General features: G+C 45.6%; 1 protein-coding gene across 1 annotated transcript in view; it reads right to left on the reverse strand.

Moving 5' to 3' along the window:
• The window catches only part of LOC126547715 (uncharacterized), a 71,905-nt gene that overhangs the window by 19,683 nt on the left and 24,562 nt on the right, over positions 1-27,660 (reverse strand). The window contains exons 4-7 of the mRNA XM_050195674.3: positions 26,800-27,099; positions 24,898-25,236; positions 2,862-2,947; positions 1,920-2,193 (exon numbers count right to left, since the gene is read on the reverse strand). Of these exons, the coding sequence (XP_050051631.2) occupies positions 1,920-2,193; positions 2,862-2,947; positions 24,898-25,236; positions 26,800-27,099 (999 nt within the window). The remainder of the gene's footprint in view (positions 1-1,919; positions 2,194-2,861; positions 2,948-24,897; positions 25,237-26,799; positions 27,100-27,660) is intronic.

The following is a 27,660-nucleotide window of genomic DNA, read 5'->3' on the forward strand; positions in this document are numbered from 1 at the left end:
CAGCGGCGAGCGAACGTTACGTGCCGCCTCTGGCTCCAACGCATCTCCTGAAGTGGATTCCCTAGCCTTCAATACTTGGCACGCAAGAACGCAACACACACGTAGCCACCAGGCATCTTGGGGCGCTTTTCTTTTTTCAACCCGCAGGTTACCTCCAAAATAGGGAGAACGGAGCCACGCTCAGCTGCGCCATGAACAGCAACGGCCGGTCTACAAGAGGAGACGTCCGCTCACGTGCCCCCTCTCAACCCCACCTCCTGCCCATGGCGCGTGCAACAGAAGGTGAGCGGGAATAAGGCGCGCAGCGAGCCACCATACTTCTCGGCTCACTGTCGCACGCACTGCCTCAAACCTACAGCATACGATGGGAAAGGCGGGATAGGATTCTACTGCACTTCAACTTTATATGGAACAACAGGGTGAGAACAACGGAGAAAAATCGCCTGGAATGTCACTCTAAATAATTTCGCAATAGAACCATTTGCGTATGCAAGGCAAGATGGGTACCTGCCACCATTGTGAAGGATAGACATGTATTGGAGGCGCGAGTGCAGGACGCGTGTAGTAACTGTTCGTGGGCAGAAGTGCGTTTGCTGCGGTGCTCTGACACGCAGGGTATTTCCGCTAAATTATGCTACGCCCTAAAAAATCCATGGGTCCTTTACGAGGCTGCAACCAACTTAGTATTGTTCACTGTCATCTTGAGCAACTTAAAGTATTTTCAGTATGAGCATAGATATTTAGTTGACGATGATTAGCCAACTCTTAACGCTTTGCTTCAAAGGCAAATTCTCAGTTTAAAACGTAACTTCTAGAATTCTGTTGCGCAATACCCAAATAATTTCTATGAATGGTCATAGCTGCTGTGGTTTTATTTTTTCCGTACTATAAAGGAAGCGCGCGAGATTTGAAAGAAAAAAGTTTCACGGGACTATTCTCTCGCACTCAGCGGCTTTAGTGCCCTCATACATACGCTACCACCTAATTATCGATGCTGCACGCAGAGGGAAAGACAGAATGAACTGACCGACTGAACAGGCCGCAAACAGAACTGATAGGTGATGGCCGCGCCCGTCATCTGCGATACATCGCCATGCGCCTCCGAAACCTCCTCACCCATTACGCGCTCATCAAGAAAAAAAATGATGACAGAACTTCAAGAATTGTCATTCATAATTTATACCATATACATATCTCATGACCACATTTGCTTCATTGTTTCAGCAGGCAGAACACCTATAGGTAAAAGTCGAAACGAAAACGTTTATATTTCATCTATTCCCATATCTGAAGGCCTGTTCGTGCCTTCGGCTTGTCGAATTTGAGTTATGAAACGCCACAGAAATGGCATATAATGGCACTGCAGCACGGTGGAACAGGCGACGGGGTACTGTCGAGTTTGCCTTAGTTTATTCCTCACAATAGCGGCCGAGGACCAGCTTCCCTATAGATATTATCATTACGGTATATAGCATATATGCTATCTATGCACGAAAACACTCGTAAACACAGCTATGAAAATGCTCATGCTTGAGCGATTTTAAGAGACCTATGCACAGCAATTTTACCTGTGGTCAGTAAAATTCTGCTCTTAGGGTCAACGTTTCACAGATCCGCTTTTTTGAATTCTTAATTCACAATTAGTTTTTTTTTTTCTTGCTTTAACCAGGAAAACGTGCCTCACAAAACTTGCCCACTATCGTGGTATACCGCAACTCTAAAAAACGTAATATTTTTACATTTATTTTTTCTTTTCTTCATGAAAAAGAGTGAAAGTATTACCATTTAGGCAGCGAAATGCAGGCTCGTAACGTTGTACACAATGTGCGCTGTGAGCGTAGAAAAAGTTCCGTTTGCGGTGTGATATAACGCTTGCACCCCCCCCACCCCCCCTTCTTGCAAGACAGGTGCCATCTCACCTGAAGGAGGAGTGGTAAAAGTCGTGCTTGTCTCGTTGCTGCATAATTCGGCACCACATGCCTTGACTTCGACTGTGTAGTTCACAGACGACAATAGGTTGAACAGGGGCAGACTGTAGGATGACGACTCCTGCGAACTTCCGTCGAGCACAACAGTCGACGTTTCAAGGCGTGTGCCGCCAAAAGCGTATCGGTCATCCGTGTACAAATTGTCGTCATAGGGGCAATGTTCGACTGCGCATGTACGCAGTGGTGCGTCAAAGGATCGATAAATCTGGAAAGTCGAATAAAGGAAGTCATGAAACAGCAACAACAAAAAATCATCGAACATGTATGCCAACCGTACCAACTCGTCAAAGAGCGAAGCTGCATGACAGTTCTCATTCTCTCGGGATGTCTAGACGATTTGATTTGTCACTGCCTGCACTCTACGCGAAATCTTGCAAACGCTTCACGATATCCAGTGTAAATCCTTCGCTTTACACAACCCTATTCAGTTGTTACACAATATCCGCGCATAGTACTTCTATGCCTTCTCTTATATCCTACGCCTGTTCTTGCATGCTGAACCGGTTCTATCGGCGCCCGCATCTGTTTGCACCTTCCTGCAGTCTTGTAGGGCTGCGTTGGCGCCTGTTGTTAAGCTTTAGCACTGGGACAACTCCGATGCTGCCTGTTCAAATACATGTAATATGCAGAAATGCTTTTATGAGACACGTGTGCGCATGAAGCCATGTTGATGTTGTTAAAATCCTGACGGTAACTTAATGAAGTCAGAAATTTGGGTCAGAGAGACCTAGGCGGCAAGCTGACTTCGTCAGCATTTCGAGCAGTAAGAAAGTTTCTTCACCAGTCAACAGGAAGAGAAGCACCCGATGAGAAACACCCGATAATAGTTGCATTCTTAATGCTCCGTTTAAGAGCCATGGTACTGTAACTTACCAAAAACCTTCGCGCAGGACTCGCAGCTTGCCATGAAATGATAACGCTGGTTGGGTCAATGCTATTCGCCGACAAGTTAGCGGGAGCTGCGAAAAAATAATTAAATTATGAGGTTTTACGTGCCAAACCAACTTTCTTATTATGAGGCACACTGTAGTGGAGCAGTCCGAAAATTTCGATCACCTGAGGTTCATTAACGTGCACCTAAATCTAAGTGCACGGGTTTTTTCGCTTATTATCATTATTATTATTATTATTATTATTATTATTAACGTCCCATCAGGCTTCTATAATACTGCTCAGAAATCTACGCTTCTTAATTATAACCAGTAGCTATAGGTAATACTCCCGACATAAACACGGCGGCATCGAACCTTGGAGCAGCGCTGCAGGTTCTTGGCGTGTAACAAAAGCACTCCCAGACTTTCTAAGACGAATGGGCCTAGACTATTTCTAAGTGAGATTGGCTTAGACGATCGCCTCTAGAGCCTGTGAGACGTGCAGTCAGTGCGAAACGTGTTTGCGCAATAACTTTTAGTGACAAGATTACTTTTTGCGTGGACAAGATTACTCTTGCGTGTATTGCGTCTACAGTGCGCATCCGCCTACTGGAGAACGTGTATGTAGTGCGTCATTGTAATATAACATAATAACCCGCCACCAACCTTTCCCGGTATTTCCCACTTCCGCTTTCCCCAGTGAGTAGTCGCAGGCTAGAGACATGCTCTCCAGGCCGACCTCTCCTCCTTTCTCTACATTAAAATCTACTCCTCCTCCTTGGCCTAGACTATACACTTTGGTAAGTTGTTACTGTGTGTACTTGTGTATATGTGAGTATCACTGTATACTATGTATGAATACGTCCCTTTATGTCAGTGAGACCCGAACTTTTCATACGCAGTAGCATGCTAGCCGTATGACCAGGCAAACATATCCAGCATCCAATAAAGAGTGCTTTAATAATAGTAGCATTTCTTGGGACCATCAACCAGTTTGCAGCATGTCTCCATGTTGGAATGTCCGCGCATAACTTCTTTGCCGACAACTTGGGTACCTGGATAGTCCATGGTCAAATCGATAGGTCACGGGGCGGCTGTTCTGAGGGAACCAAGTTCAAAACCAACCATAGGAACACCTTGGACTACTTGGTATGCAAGACTGGGTGTTTCCCCTCTTCAATGGATCTCTTTGACACCAACTTCGGTCACTCACTGGGTGTGACTCGGCATGTGCCGCTTTTCAATCATTTTCTTTCACGCCATCTTGGGTCACTAGGTTCGTGCCACTTCTCATAGTAATCACCATACTAAACATATTATCAACAATTACGCACCAATCATGACATAGATTCATAATCGCATTAGAGTCGGTAATGATCTCTAAGGATAGATGCACCAGCAATTCATTTCTCTCTTTATCTCATCTAGCCTTAGAATAATATACCAGTCAATAAAATATTTTCTGAGGCAACAAAGCGAGTTGAGCTCTAATTTTAAGCGTCTCGGTCCTGGCATGATGTGAAAAATATGAACTACTCAGTCTTCTCCCGCAATACTACATGACAGAAAACGGGACCGCAGTGTGCTTTCTGGGCGACTAAAAATGCTGCAAACTCTGGCGATTTCTGCAGTTCTGAACTTTTCACTTATTGACAGTTACTCTCCCGACTCTCCCCTATCAGTGACTAATATCTACGGTCCTAGAAAAAAAGATAACGCTTCTACAAAGTAACAACAAGCAAGAAAGTTGGTAACTACAACAGATAATACATCTAACAGCCAGTTCCTGACTTTTTAATAGTAATAAATACACTAACTTAAGCGTAGTTGCCTGTGCGCATATGTGTGCCAGTGGGCATTTTTCTTATTGGCATTTACTCATTTTAACACAATATTTGCACTCACACAGTGGACCCATAATCCTACGCTAGTCTGGGTCCAAAAAAAAAATTATTCCTTACACACTCAGTTCAGACAGGTTAAACAACATTGAACAAAATCAAATATACAATAATCAAAATAACAAATCAGCAGTTTGTACAAACCACAGATATAATTTTGATCAAATGTAAAATTTAATTTTAAGAAATAAAGAATTTCGAGAAGAAAAAAAATTGTTACAAACATGAAAAAAGTGGTATGGTGCACGAGCGAGTGGCGCCGAGGTTGTTCTGCTTCACAACCTTCGTCAACGATCGCAATTGCTCTCACCTTTCAAGCAAGCATGGCATATGGCATAGAAAATTTCGTGCGTATTGTCCCGCGTCTTCGGCCATGCTTTTTTTTTAACACACCAGGAGTCACTATGAAATGATCTTATGGCGAAATAACAAAAATTGTGACTGCACACTATAGCGGGTGTTTGAGCGAACAATTGCAATTTCTTTTTTTTTCCTGTGGCAGATAGCACAATCCTAGTCCATGAGTTCGTTTACTTGAAGAGAACATTACCTGTACAAAAATGTAAGTGCATAATCGACTACTTAATGAAGTCACCAATTAGATGTTTACCTAGTGCACATCTGTAATTTACAAATAGTAGCCTGAGAGTTGGCAAGTCGGATCCACTTGAAACAAATTCGCAGGATGACACCTGTTTTGACATATTAATTTGCGAAACTTGCGGAGAAGCGCACTGAAATTCCAGTTGCTTTTGTGCATCAATGCATGAAAAAAATCCCTGCCAATCAACTCCTATGAAGGTGATTAGCCGGCGAAGCTGTAGATATGTTGCGCCTAATGTAGGACAGTCAAAGACCGATCCCATGATGTGCGCCCATTACGAAAATTGTTCGTCAAAGTGATATATGAAACAAACACACGTTTCAATTGTGTTTACAAATGCTTTATCTTATTTATTACTTTGAAATGACTGCTATAACTGCTGTGTGGTCACAATGATATACACATTGGTGTTGTCCGAGTACCCGTGTACGGTACTCGGCTGACTCGGATGCTTGGCGTAACCAAGGCCCAACTCTTTCACAAAGTGGGCGAACCACTGCTTTGTTTCCGGTTTTGAGAAGTCTACGTTAATGTCTCCGACAACACAACCGGTGAGGGATTAGCAGCAACGCACTTGATCATGGTGGAAATGCGCGCGCCTCATCACTCATCTGGTTTGACGTCCTTTTGCTATTTGTTCGCTTCACATTGAAACGAAAGCTGTGCTGTATATGTTCGCTTCACGCCTCTGCTTTACGGGGATATGAGCTATTGCTCCAGGCCCTGCACTTCCGCCGGAATCAGCCCAACTGGGCTTTCTGTCGACGTGACGGACGCGAAAACGTTCCGGGATCCTAGTCATAGACAACTTCACTGTAAAACGCCGTTCTCTGAAGAAAGTAAGTGGAACGACAGTGCATTTTGCCGGAACTTTGATGGCGCATATCTCGTACATGGTGTCATCCACACAGTTATTTCCAAGTTGATTTGCCTTGCGGTCTCACCCGCTAGAATTTGCAAGTCACAATACGTGCCATCAGGGTAACTACTTAATACTTGATTATTGAAGTTTGGTCAATTAGTTGATTCTGCATTTCAATTTTTTGTGCGCGTAATCTCCACCTCTTCAAGTGTCCAGCTCATGGACTACAATTGTTTTATCTGAAGCGTGTAATTTTAAAAATATTTGAGTGTTCGCTGAAACACCTGTATAAATGGACTTATGCGGTCGGTCCTTTTTAGCAACCAGCTCCCATTCAGAGCAGCAGCCTTCGGTGTGCCTGAGAGAAATCCTGCTATAATAATCGTAAATTGTTTTTCGGATCAGCCACAAATTACTATAGGAAAGCAATACGGCCAGCATGTGTCACAGGTGTGTAGTGAGATAGCATAGGCTAATAAAGTTTATTTTTTAAATGACTATGAAAAAGTTCATAGAATGGCATGTTTTAGGTAAAATCCAAAGATCTAATGGCGCACAACTTTTGCGCTTTCATATTCAACATACGAACGAAACAAGGGAAATGCAGCTGAAGAATCTGCGATGAATACTAGTTTAGAATGATGTTTTACCTTCTACTCAAGCCCCCGCCTCAACCATATGGAAAAAAAAAAAAACCTACCTAGCCCATGCTCTGGGCAATGCATATCAAGAATATGTTTCTCTACGCCATGAAAATTGCATACCTCTCTTGCTTTAAATTGCAAAAAGTGCGAAATCCAGCAAATTATCTTTTTTTTTTCTGTACCGCAAGGAAATCTTCTGCAGTCATCACCTTGGAAAGGATCAAATATTGATTGCCGAAATTTATCCCAACAAGCTGCACCAAATGAAACACTTTACAACTCAATGTGCCGCCAATATCCTGCGTCTACGCAATAAATACTGACATCACGCAGTCTACGTATGACAGACGATGCGTGATGATGGCGCTCTTTAGTCGTGTAGAAAGCTAGACCTCCCGAATGCTTGCTTTAGAATAAATGCGCAAAACCATGCGTTGAAACAATTCCGCCGAACCTTTTTGTTATCGAACCGAATCAATTGAATTCAGAGGACCCTCCCTGTAGGAAAAGATAGATGTGTCATACCTGACGGACATTGCTTATCACCACGCATGCTGATGTGTACTATCTCATACGCGACTCATCCTGGTTATAGCGCTGCGGTGCAAGGGCACGAAAGGTCTTAGACTGCTATGATCGTGAGGCCTGTCAAGCCTCTTTGACGGCTTGTAGCCCAACAGCCCTTCCAGTATATTGTTGGGTAAATAAATATGCTATTCTTACCACTGCGCAAAGGAACTGCCGGCAGGCTTTTACAAAGCTAAGTCCAGCCTTCAACTTCTTTTTTGTGAAACATGGACGCTTTCAAAAACGAATCAAAGAAATTTAGGAGAATAAAATAGACAGACGATTCATAAGGAGAAAGATTTCGCGCAAAACTAACTTCCTCAAAGCTTCACACTACCTTTAGAGTACAGTAGTTGGAACATGTAGAGAGCTGTCCATCATACACGCATACCTTGCTGTCATCGTATGAACTAGGTGAGGTGCTACGCAAACAAGAAGCAGAATCAATGTGCTTCGATGACAAGCAGTGCCAGAATGGCTGAGGGCTCACTTTTCTAGCGAACGTAAGAGGTCTTAGGCATTAAATACGTTATAGAGAAATTAAGAGTCAAATGTTTGCAACGTGCACAAGAACTAGCTTTCGTAAACGCTGAAATCCACGAAAATAATTGGTAAGAGGCAGATTACGCAGCACACTGGAGTCCATGGTTAATCCCGTAAGCCCGTAAGCACAGAAATGGTTCCGCTTCCTCACTGTTTGTGTTATGGAGGAATCTACAATTTCCACCCTGGAGTACCCGGATTCCTTACCGCGTGAAAATAAAGCAAAACATTTTGTTTTCATTTCACTTTGTTGCAGTTTATCTGACATGGAACAAACATTTTTCGTCATTTACACGTGGCAATTACAAGATGACAGCAAGCCGTGCATCCTCGCTAAAACTTGACTGTCGAAGTCTGTGCCTCATCATTTTTGTTGCTTTCAGATTTCCCAAACTCAAATTCTTGTGCACGTTGCAAATTTTACTCTAACCTTTAACTATAGCGTATTGAAGGGCTATAGCTGCTTCTCGGCGTCATGTCTTCAGCTCTGAGCTGCACTGGCCTTGTTTGCAGTGATTGCCACTGAAGTGAGCTACGGCACGCAGACTGCCATTCTTGTTGGCGCAGAACCTTATCTATACAGCATTGAATACATTAAGTAGGCGAAACAGCATCAAATTATATATCTGCATGGACAACAGCCGAATAAGCTTTTAAGCGTATACGGAAAACATGGGTCTCATACGGCGCTGTACACACGCGCTACCACTTTCCCCGTTTTAAGTAGCGCTTTACAAATCTGCATAGTTAAATGACATTCCTTCAAAGTAACGCCAAGAAGAGACTGCTTGTGAGCAACAAATGAAATGGTACAGCAAAGACCACTCGTGCCTCGTGGCGAACGAAAACTGAATGCGACTGGAAGCTTGACTTGAGGTCAACGGAGCTAACCGTTCCCTGAAGAATTCGCTTCGCTGTGCGGGATTAGTTGACATTTATGTCAATTTTAGGACGGCAGTTTCGACTTCAACGTGTTCATAACTGCAAAACATGCTAACAGCTGCAACACGAACGCCTGTCCACTGATCACTCAAGCGGTTCGATAGTGGAGCGTAATTTTATCAATGGTCTATTTGGGAAAGGCACACTCTGTCATAGTAATGCGTCGAAAGGCACCGAATGGAATGCGTTTTTCTTCGATGAAAGCACGCATCAACACTACTGCAAAGCACATGCTGCAGTTGCAGTGGCAGTGATAACCACGCCGATCTGCGTCGACTGCGCTTAAGAGCGAGACACATGTTACGATTTTGCGTGCAATCCTTCGTACCGCCGTTTGCATCAGCAACCGCACTCAGCAGGTTCTCAACAGAATTCGTCCCATGCGGCGTCCAATCGCACGCCGAGCATGCGACCAACTTGCTGGACATGGTCGCACGACTGCCGCATAGGTCGGACAGCTACAGCCAATGACAGCGCCGGTAGCGTGTACGTCATAGGCACGTGATGATGAGGCTGTCGAGCACGGAGGAAGGAAACTAAGGAGAGGCCCTACCCCCTCCGCGCGTTAGGAGAAAAGTGTGGCGGAAATGACGTAGTAGGTTCTCTTTTTTTTGCTGCTTTTTTATTTATTTTTTGTTCTTGGCCACGCCTTTTGGGTCACAATGGCGGCGTTGTTATGGTTTTGAGCGCTCACACGCGTTGCTCTGGTAGGTTTCGGGCCGTGGCAAAGGCGCTGAGTGGGCGGGTTTGCGTTAGTCACCGTGTCTTGTTGCGCTGTGTTACTTGCACCGTGCTCTACCAGATGTTGCGCGAGCGCGCGCGCGACACCACGCGCAGCGCGGCGTGGTTTCGCGAAAGATGTAAACAAGAGAGGAGGGTGGCCCAAAAGGCGGAGCATCGCCGTGAGCAACGCCAAATTCCGGCTTCACTTTTGCTTCACAAAGAGTGACGTCAGGGCCTCTCCTTAGTTTCCTTCCTCCGTGCTGTCGAGCGAGCGCATTGCCGCTCCGTTCTTACCAGTGCTTTTGTTTTCTATCTGGTAGACACTGCTGGCCTCTTTCACCGCTGATGGTGGCACATAAATCGATACAATTTGTTTCTGACACGAAATAACTTATGGAATAAAATGACCTCGAAAGTGGGCATGTTATAAAACACTGTGTGAAATAGTAAATCGTTGGCTTCATTTTGACTCGGAAGTGGTCAGGCCAGACGCCGCAGCATTGGCGTAGCCAGGGGAGGGGTGTTTGCGGGGTCAAAACTCCCCCCCCCCCCCCTCCCAAACAAAATTTTCTGACGAACCACCCTATTCCCGCGGAACAGGAAGTTTCAGGAGGTGGGCTCCGAAAGAGCGACATGAATGAAAGCGAAAGTCCGAAGGGGGAGGAGAGGGTTACCATGTGGCTCTGAGCCGTGCTCTTTCGAGGGCTGCACAATATATCGCCAACCTTTCCTTTTCACATCGAACAACTTCTGTTTTATGTCGCATTACCTAGAACTTAAGTTTATCCAGCTTCCCCGCAACCGCTGTCGTGTCTATAGTAGTAGTGTTCCCTTGGGCTCCTGTGCCTCAGCCTCTTCTTCATCCTCGTCTTGTGCGCAAAAATTCATGTCCTACCAACATGCCCAAACAGTCACCTTAGTTCCGTTGCCTTCTCACCCCCCCCCCTTCCCCCTTGTATGGGAACTGCGAGCGAAGAGTGCTAAGGCTGTTAATCACTCGTTTCTCGACTGGCGTCATTTCTATCCATTCTCTGCCTCCTCTCCTCCCTCCTATCATTCTATCTAGCTTCCCTCTGAACTTGGGTATAATAGAGAGGTAAGTGCTGCCATTTCTGCAGTGGTTTTGTGGGGGGTCACTCACAATTACAGCTGTCAAGAGGCTAATGGGGCGATCAACGCCCAGGGGGTTCCAGAGGCCATTGTGCATATTGGACGTGGTGCACTGGTCCATACGAGTTTCTCACGTTTTTCTTCCTCTCTGCTACGCTCCTTCCATGTATATACACGCTCTGAACCAGCCCCAAATCGGGCAACGTTTAAAAAAGAAGCTTCGTCTTAAAAGAACGCTGATTTTGAGCACGGCAAAATATATCAAGGACGGGGGTGCTGGGCCATGGAAGCAAAGAAACCGCCACAACAAACAGGCTGGAGGGCAGGTAGGAGAATGGCCTCGAAGTCCACGCAGAAACAGAAATATAGGAATGTTGGCCGCCACTGTGCCGTTCAACGAACCGAAGAGTGTGACAGTGACTAACGGAAAAGAATGTTAAAAAGGGGACTGGAGGGATGGATACAAGGAGGGGGGTGCGAATAAGGGCCGTCAAGAATGAAGTTGGCGAATAACTATGAACATAGGGAGAGTCTCGTCACTGCCCGATCGCTCAACACCAGACGGCCGTGACCACACGCCTAGCTATGGATCAGCTACCCCGCCGTGACACGTGCTGATTGGTGCGGAGAGCCCATCCTAGCTAAACGACTCGGTAATATTCAGAATAGACGGGTGTCAGGAGAAATGATGCTTTCAAATCTATCGGAGCTCCTGGCCCTTATTTTACTGCGAACAACAGATACCGTAATTTTTACAAAGGTTTCTAAGCAGCCAGGAAGCAGCGCTGCTTCGGACTGTCTACCTCATCAGTTCCCGAGTATGATCAAATAGCAATATGCATCGTGGGATGACTACAATACCATGATCACTAAACACCTCTTCAAAGATGTCTAACATTAGGTCACCAAAAGTGAATGAAACTTGCATCATATAATACTATCGAAGTTCTAGCGCAAAGCTTCGTTCCTTGATTTTTGAATCTATAATAATATTGTTACGTCGCAGAAATCACTTATAAAGATGTATGTACAATATTTACACGGAGAGACACCGATGCATAAACAAGATGGCTGTCGAGAGCGATTCTACCTCTATACGTCAAATCGTCTTCTAACTAGCGCGACTTTTGGTTGCGCCGTAACACAGCCCCCGCCTGTAAAGGCGCCGTCTAGGCGCTAAATGTAAGGGAGGTGAACTCGCGGCAAAGTAAGGCTTCAGCCGGGACACATGCACAAAGTCTGTGGGGACAGGCGAGTCCAGCAGAGCAATCTCGTAGTTCACATCTCCAAGCTGACGCACTATCGCAGCCCTGTGTAGCGCTGCAGCAGCTTTTAAGACAAGCCGACGCCATAACATGGTGTCCATAGGAGTACAGCGGATCCAGGAGGAACTCGAACGTCCCGATGTCGGCTGTCGTACCGGATCTACTGGGCGGCCTGAGACAGTGAGCCAGGAGCCGGCAATCTGGCGTGCCATGTGAGCACGGGTGAAGACGTCTTAAGCATATTCAGTGAGAGTGATCGTCGAGGAAGGAAGCAGTGTGTCAAAGGGCAAAGAAGAGTGGTGGCCGAAAAGAAGGTCAAAGGGCGAAAAGCCAACGGTCTCGAGACGGGAGGAATTATAAGCGAAAAATATGGCTGGAACATGTCTTCGCAGTCCCATTTCCCGGTATGGACATCGTCGGTAGACGTGATCCGCTTCCCCGCAGTGGTAGCAGAGCGGGCGGTGGTCAGGAGCGCGCCAAACGTCGGTCTTCCTCGGGTAGCTGCGCTGGGCGACGGGTGGGCGTGCTGGCGGCGGCGGCGGTCGACGGAATTACGGCGTTACAGGGCACTGGCGCGGTCGCGGAGGAGGACCTTGACGGCATACGACGGCGGCGTAGGTCATCGCTTCGGGCTGGGGTTGTGGTAATTGCGGTTGCACCTCCGGAACTCCAAGCGACCGCTGAACCTCATCTTTGACGATGTCAGCGATCGAGGCCTCTTGAGGCTGCGACGACGGGAAGATCTTCTGAAGCTCCTCTCGTACGACTGCCCTGATAGCCTCGCGCAGGTCGTCGGAGGCCAGTGATTGAACTCCGGCATAGTTTGTAGAGTTGGTGCGGCGGTCGAATTGCCGGTTTCGCATCTCGAGTGTCTTCTCGACGCTAGTGGCCTCGCGAAGAAACTCGTCGACGGTCTTCGGTGGGTTTCCTACCATACCGGCGAAAAGTTCCTCCTTTACACCACGCATTAGTAGCCGGACTTTCTTTTCCTCGGACATTTCCGGGTCGGCGTGGCGGAATAGGCGGCTCATTTCTTCTGTAAAAATCGCGGTGTTCTCGTTAGGCAGCTGCACTCGGGTTTCTAGTAGTGCTTGGGCTCGATCTCGGCGTACGACGCTTGTGAATGTCTGCAGGAAGCCGCTTCGGAAAAGGTCCCAGGTCGTTAAGGTGGCTTCTCTGTTCTCGAACCACGTCCTGGCAGCGTCTTCCAATGCGAAGAAGACATGTCGCAGTTTGTCGTCGCTGTTCCAGCTGTTAAATGCAGGGACCCTCTCGTACGTCTCGAGCCAGGTTTCCGGGTCCTCGAGTGTTGAACCGTGGAACGTGGGGGGCTCCCTGGGCTGCTGCAGCACGACGGGGGATGCTGGGGGCTACCATTGGGGTGGACTTGGTGGCAATCTTCCTGCTCGTCTCAGGTAGAAGTCCGTGCTCTGGGGGCAGTCCTTGCAGTCGGCGGCTAGCATGCTGGTCTTGGGCGACGTTGGTTTTGTCCTCGGGCTTCGGGCTTGGATCGCGGCTTTGCGGGGCGTTCGGTACATGAACGCACAAGCACCTCCACCAGATGTCACGTGGTGGTGACGTTGAAGAACACAGTAGTAATACTGTGAAAGACGAAACTAACTTTTATTGGGCGAACCTGTGCCCACAAAAACAGGCTACACTTATAGCACAACGATAGTGGCGAACACGGTCGGCGATCGTCGAAAATCTGATCAGCGGGTCAAGCGCGTCGGCTTTTATAGATCAGTCGTCGAATGTTCCAGATTAACCGGCGTGTCTTCCACAAAGTTCTACACTATTCGCGTCGCGCATACATGCAATCAGATTACACAAGTTGCGGTGAAAGACAGTGGACGGAACCATCGATAACATTCCAGAAACTTCTTTTACATGCAGGCACGTCCTGCGCTGCGCGATAACATTTGTTAGGCGGCCAAACGTCCGTACAGGATCCCGTACAGTTATTTCGGTCTATAGGGGACAGGGATGGTGTTTACCGTATCTTAAGATCATTATTCCGGAAGTGATTTACTACAACACTTTCGACAATCAGGGAATTGAAGTTTGGCAAATTCAACAACTTGGAGACCTCTGTATCTTTCCTTGGACAGATATCGCATGTCATTATTGACAACAGTGAACGTAAAGCTGATTTCATTCTTGAGCTCCATCTAAGGGTGCAGTGACCATAAACAGTCAAGCCATACGTAGCACAGTGCAGACTAAACCATTCACAATAATTTTTTGCCCGGTGTTTGACATAAGGCATTGCATATTGAATAATACACAGGAGACCGCGCACAACCTGTTACGGAGGTGGGGAAAGTGAGAGTTCCATATTGTTATTTGTTTTGAACACATATATAGAATAAACAGGAAAGGTAAAGCGAGAAGCAGGCTGGCATCTGCCATCGGAGGGGGCACGACGCCTGCCTACTCTTCAGAAGGGAGGTGACAGCAACACAGTAATGGAAGATAGGAAGCAGGGGAAGAAAGAGCAAAGGTCGAGCAACAGGACAAATCTAAATAATAAAGTAGAACACACAGTAGAGATCAGACACAGTAGGGCCGGTCACTGAAGGTCACACTACTACAGAATGTTGAATAGAATAGTTTAGACGCTTCAAACGTGAACGTGAGTTAGTTAACTTTAGAAAAGTAAGTAGAGCGCGATGAGCCTGACCACGTTTAGAGCACAACCACTGGGGTACAAAGATTCGTCGAGTGTCGTACACCGCAGCCCAAGGAGACGATAGTCTCTCACTAGCGACATGCGCTGCGCACTGAAAGCGGGGCACTCACATATAAGGTGCTGAAGTGTCTGGCATCAGCCACAAGACGTACACGATGGACGGGCCACACGCCCTTGTCTGTATAAACCTTCGTGCACGTTCACGCAGCCACCCCTCAGCTTGAGTAGTGCTGTAGCGCGGCGAGGCAAGCCTCGACCGCGAACATGACGCGGGAACGTTTCATTGAAGATCACAGTCAAAATGCAACCCAACATACTTAACAGAAGATGCCTATTTAACCGGTTGACATGTGCATGTATAACAGATAGATGTGCGTCAGAATAACGGTCTGAAAGGCAGTATCTTTCTTATGGGGTTATGGAAACTTACAAATTGCGTTTTAGATGATGATATGTGGTGTTTACTGGCGCAAGGGCCAAGTATGGCCAAAGAGCGCCATGCGAAAAGGTAATTTTAACAATGTATTGTGAATGCAATGGACAGTGGATTTATTATGGTAAATGTGACATGGCTGTAAAAAGGCCTAAAAACTGTCGCTCTAAATGGCGTAAAATAAATAGGTACTAAAATGATGACACTGATTAGGGCATGGACGATGACAATTGGGTTTCGTTAAAAAACATGATGGAACAAGACAACACATAACAGTGATAGTAGAACCCCAAGAGAGCCCTTTTATTAGAAGGGCTGTTAGTCGTGTGCTAAAAATTTCCTGTCCAAATGATTTTGAGAGTATCTGTTTCCAATAAAAACTGTAAGACTAATTTCATGTGAAAAAGCGGTTCATCACTAAGAAAAAATGCAGGGTGAAGAGGTGTATTTTCACGATATGCAGAAGGAAAATACTTTTTCCTCTCTGTTCCTATTGCAGGGCACTGAATAAGAACATGGAGTACTGTCAGACTATTGCCGCACTTACTACAAGTCGGGGATCGCCTCCAGTCAAGAGATAAGAGTGAGTACCGTATGTGTGGCCTATCCTTAATCGGCAAAGAATTACTTCATTGTAACGTGCTGTTTTCCCACTGATCCAGTTCCTCAGTTTTGGTTTTATTATGTTAAGCTTATTCATTACTTGTGTATCCCACTTGCCTTGCCAATGATTCCTTAATTTACGGCGTAGAAAAGGCTTTAGGTCTGTGGCAGGGATGGGAATATTTCCATCTCTGTCGCTAAAAGTTACGGATGTAGCGCTTTCGTCAGCTGCTTCGTTCCCTTTTATACCTTTGTGACATATGACAGCATATGACAATCACTTGATTGCACATATATAGGGCGCATAATAAGTTATACAGCTCATTCAAAACGGAATTCTTATGTTTTTGTAAACTAATTAGTGCTCTCACGACACTTAATGAGTCTGTGAAGAGAACAGCCTTAGCGACGTTTGTGAGCCTGATGTGTTTAATAGCCTAGAGTATAGCGTATGCTTCCGCTGTAAAGATGCTTGTGTATGGGTTTAGTGTCCCAGATATTGAAAATGATGGTCCAAGAGCTGCGTAAGCAACATCATCAGCAGACTTCGAAGCATCCGTGTAAAATTAAGCACAGGAATACTTCTCTTTTAGTTCAAGAAAATGTGATTGTATGTGAGCCTCAGGCGCACGTTTTGATATTTCTAGGAAAGATATGTCACAATGGATAGTTTGCCACTCCCAAGGCGGTGGGAACCGATAGATAGATAGATAGATTATGGGGTTTTACGTGCCAAAACCACTTTCTGATTATGAGGCACGCCGTAGTAGGGGACTCCGGAAATTTCGACCACCTGGGGTTTTTTAACGTGCACCTAAATCTAAGTACACGAGTGTTTTCGCATTTCGCCCCCATCGAAATGCGGCCGCCGTGGCCGGGATTCGATCCCGCGACCTCGTGCTCAGCAGCCTAACACCATAGCCACTGAGCAACCACGGCGGGTGGTGGGAACCGAATAGGAGCCATTGGGATATTTTATAGAAAAGGGACGCCGGTTTCTTCTGACAGTACTTCCACTCGGAGGGACAGAGGAGGCCTGATGGCTGGGCGGTTACGGAATACCCTGGCAGTGAAAAAGTCGCTAATTGCAAAATGACATGGATGCTGAATATCTGATTTAACTTTCAAGGTGTAAGAGAAAGATAAATATGCTCTTTGTAGATGAAGAGACTATTCGTTGGAATCAACGTACAGGCTCTCTACAGGACTAGTCCTGAAGGCACCTGTAGGAAGACGGATACCCAAGTGGTGAATCGAATCTAACATCTTCAAGGCACTAGGCGTAGCAGAACTATATACTATAGCACCATAGTCAAGGCGTGACCTTATCAGACTTTTATACAGGCTCAAAAGGCATCTTCTGTCACTTCCCCAGGATGTACGGGACAAGAGCTTCAGAAGATTCATTGTCTTCGTGCACTTCGCCTTCAGATATTTCAAGTGGGGGATAAATGTTAATTTAGTGTCTAATATGAGGCCCAAAAATTTATGTTCATGGCTCACTGAGAGCTGTTGTCGATTAAGATAAATAGCGGGTTCAGGTAATACACCTCTCTTGTTCGAGAAGAGAACACACGTGCTTTTTTGCGGGTTTAATTTAAACCCATTCTCGTCAGTCCACATTGACAATTTGTTTAGCCCAAGCTGTACATGTCGTTCACAGATGGAAAGACTACATGATTTAAAACCTATTTGTACGTCATCTACATACACAGAATAAAACATTGTACGTGGTATGATAGTATAAAGTGAGTTCATTTTTATAACAAATGGAGTGCAGCTAAGCACGCCACCTTGTGGTACACCTGTTTCCTGTGTAAATAGACGAGATAGCACATTACCAACTCTGACGCGGAACGTGCGGTTAGACAGGTAACTTTGGATGACATTCAGTAAATTACCTCGGACTCCCATTTCGGCCAGATGACGGAGAATTCCCAACCGCCACGTGGTGTCGTAAGCCTTCTCCATGTCAATAAATACTGACAAAAAGAACTGCTTATGTACAAAAGCATCGCGAATATTCGTCTCGATGCGGACAAGGTGATCAGTTGTGGATCTACCTTCCCTGAAACCACAATGTAGGGGATCTAATAGTTTGTTACTTTCAAGAAAATGAAGGAGACGCCGGTTAACCATTTTTTCAAAGAGTTTACACAAGCAACTTGTCAACGCTATAGGCCTATAGCTGTTGACTGAAGTTGGGTCCTTGCCGTCTTTTAGTATTGGAATAATTATTGCTTCCTTCCAGGCGGATGGAATGTAGCCGGCAGAGAACACAGAGTTGAAGAGTGACAGTAATGTTTTGTGGGTTTCCGGGTGTTGGTGTTTGATCCTTATATACAATATCCTGTCACTTCCTGGAGCGAATTTGTTACAGCCATTGAGCGCAGCCTGAAATTCCACCATGCTAAATGGGCGGTTGTAAGGTTGGTTGCTATTTCCTTTCCGACCCAGAGGCAGTCGTTCCGCTTGTTGTCGGTATTTCAGAAATGTATCTGAATAGTGGGATGAGCTAGAAATCCTTTCAAAATGTACCCCTAGAGAGTCGGCTTGGTCAATGAGTGTCTCCTCGTGTATTTACCAATGGTAGAGGATGGGTTTGGCGGCCTTTTATTTTGTTTACCCTGTTCCAGGCTTTTGTTTCGCCTGTATAAGAATTAATACTAGAGATGTATTTTTGCCAGCTTTCCCTTTTGGCAAGGCGGCGCGTTCTTCTACCTTCTGATTTTATTTTCTTGAAGCTGATCAAGTTCTGGGTAGTTGGGCAGTCGCGAAGGCGACTCCAAGCCTTATTTTGATTTTTGCGGGCTTCCTTACACTGCTCATTCCACCAAGGAATACGCCGTTTAGAGGGTGATCCATTCGTTTGAGGGATACATATTGATGCAGCATCAGATATAAATGTCGTCAAATAAAACACTCTATCATCGGTTGAGAGAGTACAGATGACATCCCAGGTCAAATGTGTCGGCTCTCTGTATCGTTTCCAGTCAGCACAGTTGACCTTCCAACGTGGCAGATGTGGGGAACACTTATCGCCTTTTGTTAATCTTAAGATAATTGGGAAATGGTCACTCCCATATGAATTTTTGATCACGTCCCACTCCAGGTATGGAACTAGTGTACTTGATGTTATACTTAAGTCAATGGACGAGAACGTTTTGTTCGCCACGCTGTAGAATGTGGGTTCTTTCTTGTTTAGTAAGCATGCATTGGAAGATAAAAGGAACTTTTCTAATAAGCGCCCTCTCGTATCACAATGAGAATCTCCCCAGAGGGTGTTATGTGCGTTTAAATCACCTACTACAATCTAAGGTTCGGGGAGTTCTGCGATAAAGCTCTCGAATTCTGTTCTGGAAAGTCGATGGCTCTGAGGAATGTAGAGAGAGCAAACAGTAACTAGCTTATCAAATAGCACGGCTCTGATTGCCACTGCCTCAAGGGGCGTTTGCAGATGTAAATGCTTACAGGCTATACCCTTATCAACTATAATAGCAACACCGTCTGACGAGGCGTAGGCGTCACTGCGATCTTTGCGGTAAATGGCATACTGTTTGAGAAAGTTAGTATGTGAAAGATTGAGGTGTGTCTCTTGCACACACAGCACCCTTGGATTAAACTTGCGAAGGAGTTCCTTAATGTCATCAAGATTGTATATTCTCACATTCCAATGTGTACTCTCACATTCCAATGCATTACCTGTGTGGCCATATTGAAAGCATTTTATGGTATGTGTCAAGAGATATGGATTAGGTTGGCTCAAGGGACCTTTCCAGGCCCCTTGATGCGGGGTATTTCTTTTTTCTTGGCGCGCTCCAGGGAGCAACGCCGTTCCTTCGGCGTCTGAGACGCCGGAGAAGTTTTTGTTAAATCCATCGCCTCGTCAGAGGCGCTGGATGACGCCCGCTCAGCGGGCACGCGCGGGGGTTTTTCGGGCCTGTCCGCACGAGCAGTGGCCCTGGGACCGGCAGGCTGGGAAGTCTGCTGACCCTTCGTGGTAGGGGGCGGAAGAGCAGTGGCTGCTCCCGCCAGGGGGGGCTCATGGCGTAAACGCCGTCACACTCCGTGTGACTTGCGCGGCCGCCAGAAGATGTGGCGCTGCCCCCCGGCGCGTCACATGACTGCAGGACGGATTCGATTGGCTGTAGACACTAAAACGCTTGCGCGCTTCTGGAAAAGAGATGTTTAGTTTTACCTTCAGTTCGATTATTTGTTTTTCTTTCTTCCATGACGGGCACGATCGCGAATAGGCGGGGTGGTCTCCGTCACAGTTAGCGCAGTGGGTTGTGGAAGAACAGTTGTCTGAAGCGTGGTCTTTAGATGCACATTTTTCACAAGTAGCATGCCCTCGGCAGCTCTGAGATCCATGCCCAAAACGCTGACACTTGAAGCATCGGCGCGGATTGGGGATGTACGGTCGTACGCGAAGTTTACAATATCCGGTCTCTATCGAATCAGGAAGTTCTCTTGTTCCGAACGTTGTTATTACATGCTTTGTTAGGATTTCCTTGTCATCACGTCTTAACTTAATTCGCTGCACCTTTACAACGTTTTGGTCTTGCCATCCATCCAAGAGCTCAACTTCACTGAGTTCAAGGAGGTCGTCATCAGAAATGACACCACGCACAGTGTTCATTGACCGGTGGGGGCCCACAGAGACAGGAATGTCACCAAACGCAACAAGTTTAGTCAGTTTGCTGTATTGAAGCTTGTCACGCACTTCCAGAAGGTAGTCGCCGCTTTCCATCTTAGTTACTTTGTAACCAGAGCCGTATGCTTCTGTCAGACATTTTGCAACCACAAACGGGGATATTGTACGGACTGTCTTGGTTTCATGTTGGCTATGTATTACGGGGTATTTGGGAAATATTTCTTTTGGTTTCATCAGAAAGTTGAAGGTTTCATCGGTGTGCCCCCTCTTTAGGGAGCGATCAGGGAGTGTGGGGAAATTTGAAGCCATATATAGGATTACTGTGTTCGGCAGGAATGCCCGCCGCCCACCTCGGAGCCCAACCTGGGGACGTCACAGGATTAGAAAAATTCTATTCTGCATACGCCAGCGGTACATTCCCACTATAACCTAATATATACCCAAGACTGGATATATTACACAAGGTTAGCCCTTGCCGCCAGGAAATAGGAAGTTAAAAGAAATGAGCAGAGGACAGGAAAGATGGAAAAGTGGGAGAGAAAGACGAAGATTGGAGAGGAGGGACAGGAAAAGGCGACTGCCGATTTCTTCCAGGTGGGTCAGTCTGGAGGTGCCGTCTATGTGAAGGCGAGGCCGAAGAGGTGTGTTGCCTCCGCCGGGGGGCCTTAACGGTCCAAACACCCAGCATCGGCTCAACCCCCAGGATCCCCCTTTCCCCAGACACGGCTAAGCCGCGCACGGCTACACGCGGAAGGATCCAACCCTCGTGTGCTCGGGTACGTGGTGTCGCAACACACCAAACGCCTGCTTACGCAGACGCCCAAAATTGCGTTTTAGAAGGGGTAACGCTTATTAAATCTGCCGCAAACCAGTCCATAGCTTTGGTTACCTTATTCTGTAAGGAGCTAATTGCATCGGAGATATTAGTTGCACAGGACACAAGAACTGTGTCGTCAGCCTATTGATATATATGATCCCCTACTGCATTGGAGAAAGCATTCACATAAATGTTAAAGAGCCGGGGACTTAATATTGAGCCCTGAGGTACTCCAGAATAAATACACGTAAAAGCACTTAAACTCTTACCCACTTTTACTGACTGTCGTCTATCTTGCAGAAAGTTAATAGATTCAAGAATGATCCACAAAGGCCTAACAGAGACAGTTTCTGTAACAAAATGTCATGACAAACAGTGTCAAATGCCTTAGAGGCATCCATAAAGAGAGCACAAGCTACCCGTTTGCGATCTATTGTGGAATAGACCAGTGAAATGGAACAGTGTTTGGGTGCCCTTCTTCTGCACAAATACGTACTGATTTGATGATAATACACAATGCTTATCAAGAAAATGTGTTGGCGTAAAAACCACATGTTTGAGCAATATTTGAGCTATACAGGGCATTATCGAAATAGGTTTGTTATTTTCAATATTACTGCGTGCACCTTGCTTATGAAGTGGAATTACTATTGTGGTTCTCATTTCAACTAGAATCACACGAGCATCCAAAATAAAGTTTAGGAGATAGCAATACATGTTTAATTGCATCGAAATTCCTCTGGAGTTCACTGACCGAGATTTTGTCAAAGCCTGGTGATTTATTATTCTTAAGATTAGAAACAATGGACCTCAATTCAGCAAGGGAGAGTAAGGAAATGTATGCTAAATCTAGCAAGCTATACGTTAAAGTGCACACACATGGCCGCCATTGCTCAGTCCTGAGATACATGAAAAGGACTGATTCAATAAATTTGCCAGAGTTTCATCATCTGCAGAAAAATAAGATAAAATGCGCTGTTAAGACGTTGAAATGTTGATGCCTCAAATATTGTCGATAAAAGACAACGTGTTCTTTATGACAGATCGGGCTTCTTGAAATTTCTTTCTAAAGTAAGTGCGTTCTGCGAATCTAATCATTGCATTTACCTTGTTTCTGGCAAATTCATATTTTAAGCGCGTGTCATCATGCAGCTTGACGAGCGCGTGGCCTTAGTCCACAGGTAGTCTTTTGTTCTTTATAGCGGTTAGGATTTCGCTGGTCATCCATTTCTGGCTCAGGTTACGTTGCCTACTTTTGACAACACGCGTTGCCGCCTGCCTAAAAGAATCAAACGCAGCTACACATTCGCGATACATATTTTCTGGTGACACAGCACATAAAAAAACTATGCCAGCCATATTGTTAGACTGGTTTATCAAACAGCCATGGATCAGTTATGCAGATTTGTTTTGATGGAGTTAATTGTCATAGTATGTTTAAAAGGAGACAGCTGTGCAAACACGACTGCTTTTACTTTCTGCGCGAAGTTACGCACTATTCCGAGCGTCCATGCGGGGGCGCCAGGCTATGGGCGGAGCTACGCGCCGCTCGCGCATTCGTACCATGTGTCCAGAATCATCGTATGCGGCAAGTCGGACACGATGCGCCGTACGACGGATAGCACGCGAAATCGCACCATGCCTCTCGCGCTTTGCTCAGGAGTGCTGCACTACAACACACACCGTGTACTCGTTGACGTGAAGGAAACGCGTATTTAGCTCTTCCAAGCGTTTATTCCCGCCGTATGCTAACGTAAGTCAGGTGCGGGTTCATAAAAGAATTTCAGGATTCACCTAACACACCTGTAAAAACATATCTCGACAGGACTGATCTGCGGTGACTATTCAAGCGCGTGAATAACGGAAACGCGTCATGTATGAGGCGTGCACTGGAGCCGGGATTCTCTAGTGCACTTCGTTCTGTACAGGCTGCGCCTTCTGGCGGTGCCGCCGGGATGTTCGCGAACACCCAGTGGCACATGCAAAGCGACGCATTTGGTGACAAAGCGCTTCACGAAAGAGCGGCACATAACTAGTCGTACATACCCAGTGGCCGCAGAGGCCCATGCCCAGTGGCACATACGTAGTTAACGTCAAACAGGTTCATTTAAGAGGGGCACATACCCAGTGGCACATATTCACGCCAAGGACCCACATTTATAAACTGCGCTACCTTGGGATCGGCCAACACATCTACACTGCACTATATCCAAGATCGGCCTATATTTTTTGTGCAATAGCTAGATACATGAAAAGAAAGGTGGTCGTACTATGCGAAGAATGCTACTGTGTTTAAAAATTCAAGGGACACGTCGGACGTACCTTTATCGACAGACATACTGTTTCGCTCGGAGGCCTGTTCATTGACGCTAACAAAATATACTAGGTCTAATAGAAGGTCATGCACTTAGTGAAAAGGACATTCTGGAGGAATGTGTAATGCACCGTGCAAGCTCAAGATGGTAATAATTACTGGTAAATGACTGCTGAACCACAGTAACGAATACCGTTTAAATCTGAAAATACGTGTTTGCATTATGTGAAATGACCTTCGAACTTCATTTGTTTCTGTTATTAAGGCCTCTTCTAAGCCACGGTATACCTTGCGGACATGTGATACGAGCTGACTGTGTAGGTCATTATCAGGCTGAGCATGGCGTTCCGTTTTTCCTGTCAATGCTGTAGCATGATTTTAAGTTTGAGCTGCAACAATTCTGGATAGATTGTTTGAAGTATCAGTGGATGAAGAACAAGAAAGAAACGTCTGCGAGGATTAACCCTATCAAGAGAAAGAATAACTTATCCTTCAGATGCTTTATGTTAAGAAAGCAGTTCAAACCAACACCATGTTATGGTTTGAAAATTGTTACAGCGCTAACACATGCATCTACAAAGTAACAAGGACGAGACACAGGCGCTGACTGTCAACTGAATTTTATTAACGGAAGACGGATACCTTATACAAGGGGAAAGGCAGAAAAGAAGTGGAAGGGTGCGATACAATCGGGAAAAATTGACATAGCGCATCGATGAACGTACGTGCCAATAATCAAAGGAAACAGGCACCGAAAAAGCAAAGAGCTAGAAAAAAGGCACGGGATACAAACAGATAATCAAATCAGTAAGCGGACGCTTCCCAATTTCGAAGCTCTGCAGCAAAAATAGACACAGAGGGGGAGCTTACGCACTTGCTGCCATATTTATGCATGTGGAACGCTTCGAAACTGATGCGCGCCGTCGTATCGGCACTCTTATCGAGAATCTTTGTCTCTCCCAATCCTTGTTACTTCGTGGATGCATGTTTTAACGCTGTAACGATTTTCAAATCAAGTATGCGCCAACTCGCCCAGAAAGAAATTTTAATGAAGTACCATGTTACGCTTTCGAAAAAAAAACCCACTTTGTAATGTAGAGAGAGTTGTCATGCACGAAAGCTGTAAGTATATTAGGCGGCAGCCATATATTGTGTGACGCGCTTGCAACCTTAAGTCGCCAACATAAGTTTCTCGTCATTCCGACTAGGTGTTGTTAGGTGACAGCTTAACGTGCGCGCTGCAATTTGTTCTTCAAGTGTAGTTCACTTACTCAAACTGCAGTGCCCTCCAAAAGCCCCCCTCGTGATTTCATATAGGCCCATTTATGGTCCTTTATTACAGATATGATTGACAATGACTTACCCAGAGGCGTAGTTCCCATTGTCACCGACGTCTCGGGGCCTATAAGGACTTCCCCGAAGTCCCCGACCCCTCGTGCGCTGGCAAACAGTGTGTATTCGCGTCCAGGCTTCAAAGACAGGGTGACGTTCAAGTCCTTCTTGCGTCCCATCGCATCGGGAGACAAATCGAAATCCCTTGCAGATTGGTTGCTTTGTTCATTTGGTTCCCATCGCAGACGGAAGCCGACTGGACTGGAATTCCAAGACACTGGTGCGCGGATGGTTATGGCCAGTTGTGGTGAACCATCGTGTTTTATACGCGATGGCGACTGTCGCACAATATTCATCGGTGCACCCGGAGCTTTAAAAAAAAAAAAAGAGCGCGTGCTTTTTGTAACACCGTAATATATATACAGAGTGTTTTAGCGAACACTTTCAAAAATATTTAAATGTTGCCTGTGGCAGATATCACAATCCTTGTTCATGAGCTGGTCTACACGAAACGGCGGACAATACTTGCACAAAAAATTGAGATGCAAAATCGGCTGATTAATAAAAATTCACTAATTAAAATTATAACTAATTAGATTATGGCCCATAGTGCAATTTACAAATTCTAGCTGTGGATTTCGCAAGGCGGATTCACTTGGAACGAATTTTCAAGATGACACCAGTTTCGAGATATAAATTCCCGAACTTTGCGGATAAATGCACTGGCGTTCCAGTTAGTTTGTTAACAAAACGTCGTTTCATGCAGTGAAGCGCACAAGTAACTTGCACAAGTAACTTGCAATCACGACGCGCAAGCGGGCATGTCACGTGGCGTTCTTTTTTTTTTTTTTGTATTTCGCGGGAATCCGCAGTAAGCTGAAAAACACTTAAATACTTAAGAGATAGAAAGACAGACTGTTTATTCCGACATTTTTCAAACCACTCTGCAACTTTCTAATTGGAATTTTTTTCCTAGTTTCGTTACTTGAGAAGTTCGTTAATGAATTTTGACTATTTATCTAATTAAGCAAAATACAAAAATTAGCGTGGCACAATACATGCACAAGTGAGCAACATGCATTTCGTCGCGTCGTCTTAGAGTGCATCGGCATAATTTTAAACTCTGGCTATAGTTCGCTAAAACACCCTGTAGATTAATGGGCATTTAACAGAGTGAAAAGCAGATTTTTTATTAAAGCAGCACTGGTGAGGTTGAAAATACACGACTCTAAACAGCAGACTACTAAGAGTTTTCTGTGGGAAAGAGCTGAGCATATAAGAAAGCCTCTACAAATAAGACTATCTGAACGCATTCGCATTGCTTTAAGATATAGACTAAATCCCCTGTCCTACCTTAATAGCGCTTGCGCACTTTTCCTCGATCCAGCGTATTGCATAGCATTTGGCATATTCTCTCTGCAAGGTAATACTCGTGATAACGGGAACAAATGTTTCTAACTGTCTGAATTTCATTACACATTTCAACTGAATAAAAGGAATTTTAAGCCCTTCTCCCTGAACGGCATCGACCTTACGGTTTGGTTTGCATAGCGGTTGAGAAACGTCTCGAGTTTAAGCATAGCTTTGCAACCACTTATTGGAGATTGTACTCATGCAGTACCTTAAAGCTGGATCCGTGCGATAAACCCAATTCCGCATACAAGTATCACGTGGCCGAGCGGTAATCAACACGCCGTTAGGAGGACTGACTGCGGCGTTGTTCTGTATGGTGTGATTCGGTGGCACTGTGCCCCACATCATGCTCGTCCGCGAAAATTGACCTGTCGTGTGAACAGCTAAAGCAGCTCGCATTAAAATGGCGCGCTTGAGAGTTTTTTAGGTTAACTGCTCCTAAAAAACGTGAACTTTTTCAGATGTGGCATCGATATGTATACGATCACCGCGCAAAAAAACATCTCACGAACACACTTACCTGTAGCTGGAGTTCGCACGATAACCTGTGTTGCCTTGCCAAGTTTCGATAGGCCCTCAATGTTGTAGAAAGGCCGCAGCGTAATGCTGTATTGGGTGTATCCTCTGAGGCAATCAGCTGTGTAATCACTCTGCAAGGGCGACAGCGTTGTCTGAAATGTGTGGTCCGAGGAAGTACCGCGTAAATAGTATCCCGCCAGAACAGAGCTCGGGGCCGCGGTCCACGCCCACGAAAGCAGTAGCGAGCCGTTCGGATGTGCAAGGCTGGTGAGCCGTACTTCGTGATGAAGATATTCTCGTGCTGCATGTAGAAGGAAATGCGCGAGTGAATCAAAGAAATGACGCTTTTTCTAGGTAAAAGGAAGAACATACCAAATTTCAATACAAGTTTATTTTAATGGCTATATAGCTTATTACCAGAAGACACACAACGAGATACTGATTACTAACATTACAAATTGCAGATCAGTGAAAAGCAGAGAAGGTAAAAGGAAGACGACACATGCGGAGAAAGTTGATGGCGTAAAACTGGTACAGGCAGACAACCGAACAATGTATTGCCCATTCTACCCCTTTTCTATGACCCCATACACGCAGCCAGAACACAAATGCATCAATTGGTTGGCCGCACATGATTGTCCTGTATCTTAGCACTTCATATTTCTAGAAGTGCAACTTACCTGCATGTCAGCAATACCATCGGCTTATCTATACAGATCCGCAACGTTGTCAGCGTCGCACAAAATGTTTCTAGAATTTTTCTCCTGGTCTGTTCGCGTACGTTGCTGTGTTCCGTGGAGCGATGAATAAAAAATACGCAGATCTTCGGCGCTCTGCGAATCGGTTCAGGTGAAGCTTTCAT

Source organism: Dermacentor andersoni, chromosome 1 (genome assembly GCF_023375885.2).
Source record: "Dermacentor andersoni chromosome 1, qqDerAnde1_hic_scaffold, whole genome shotgun sequence".
In the NCBI taxonomy this organism is placed as follows: Eukaryota; Metazoa; Arthropoda; class Arachnida; order Ixodida; family Ixodidae; genus Dermacentor; species Dermacentor andersoni.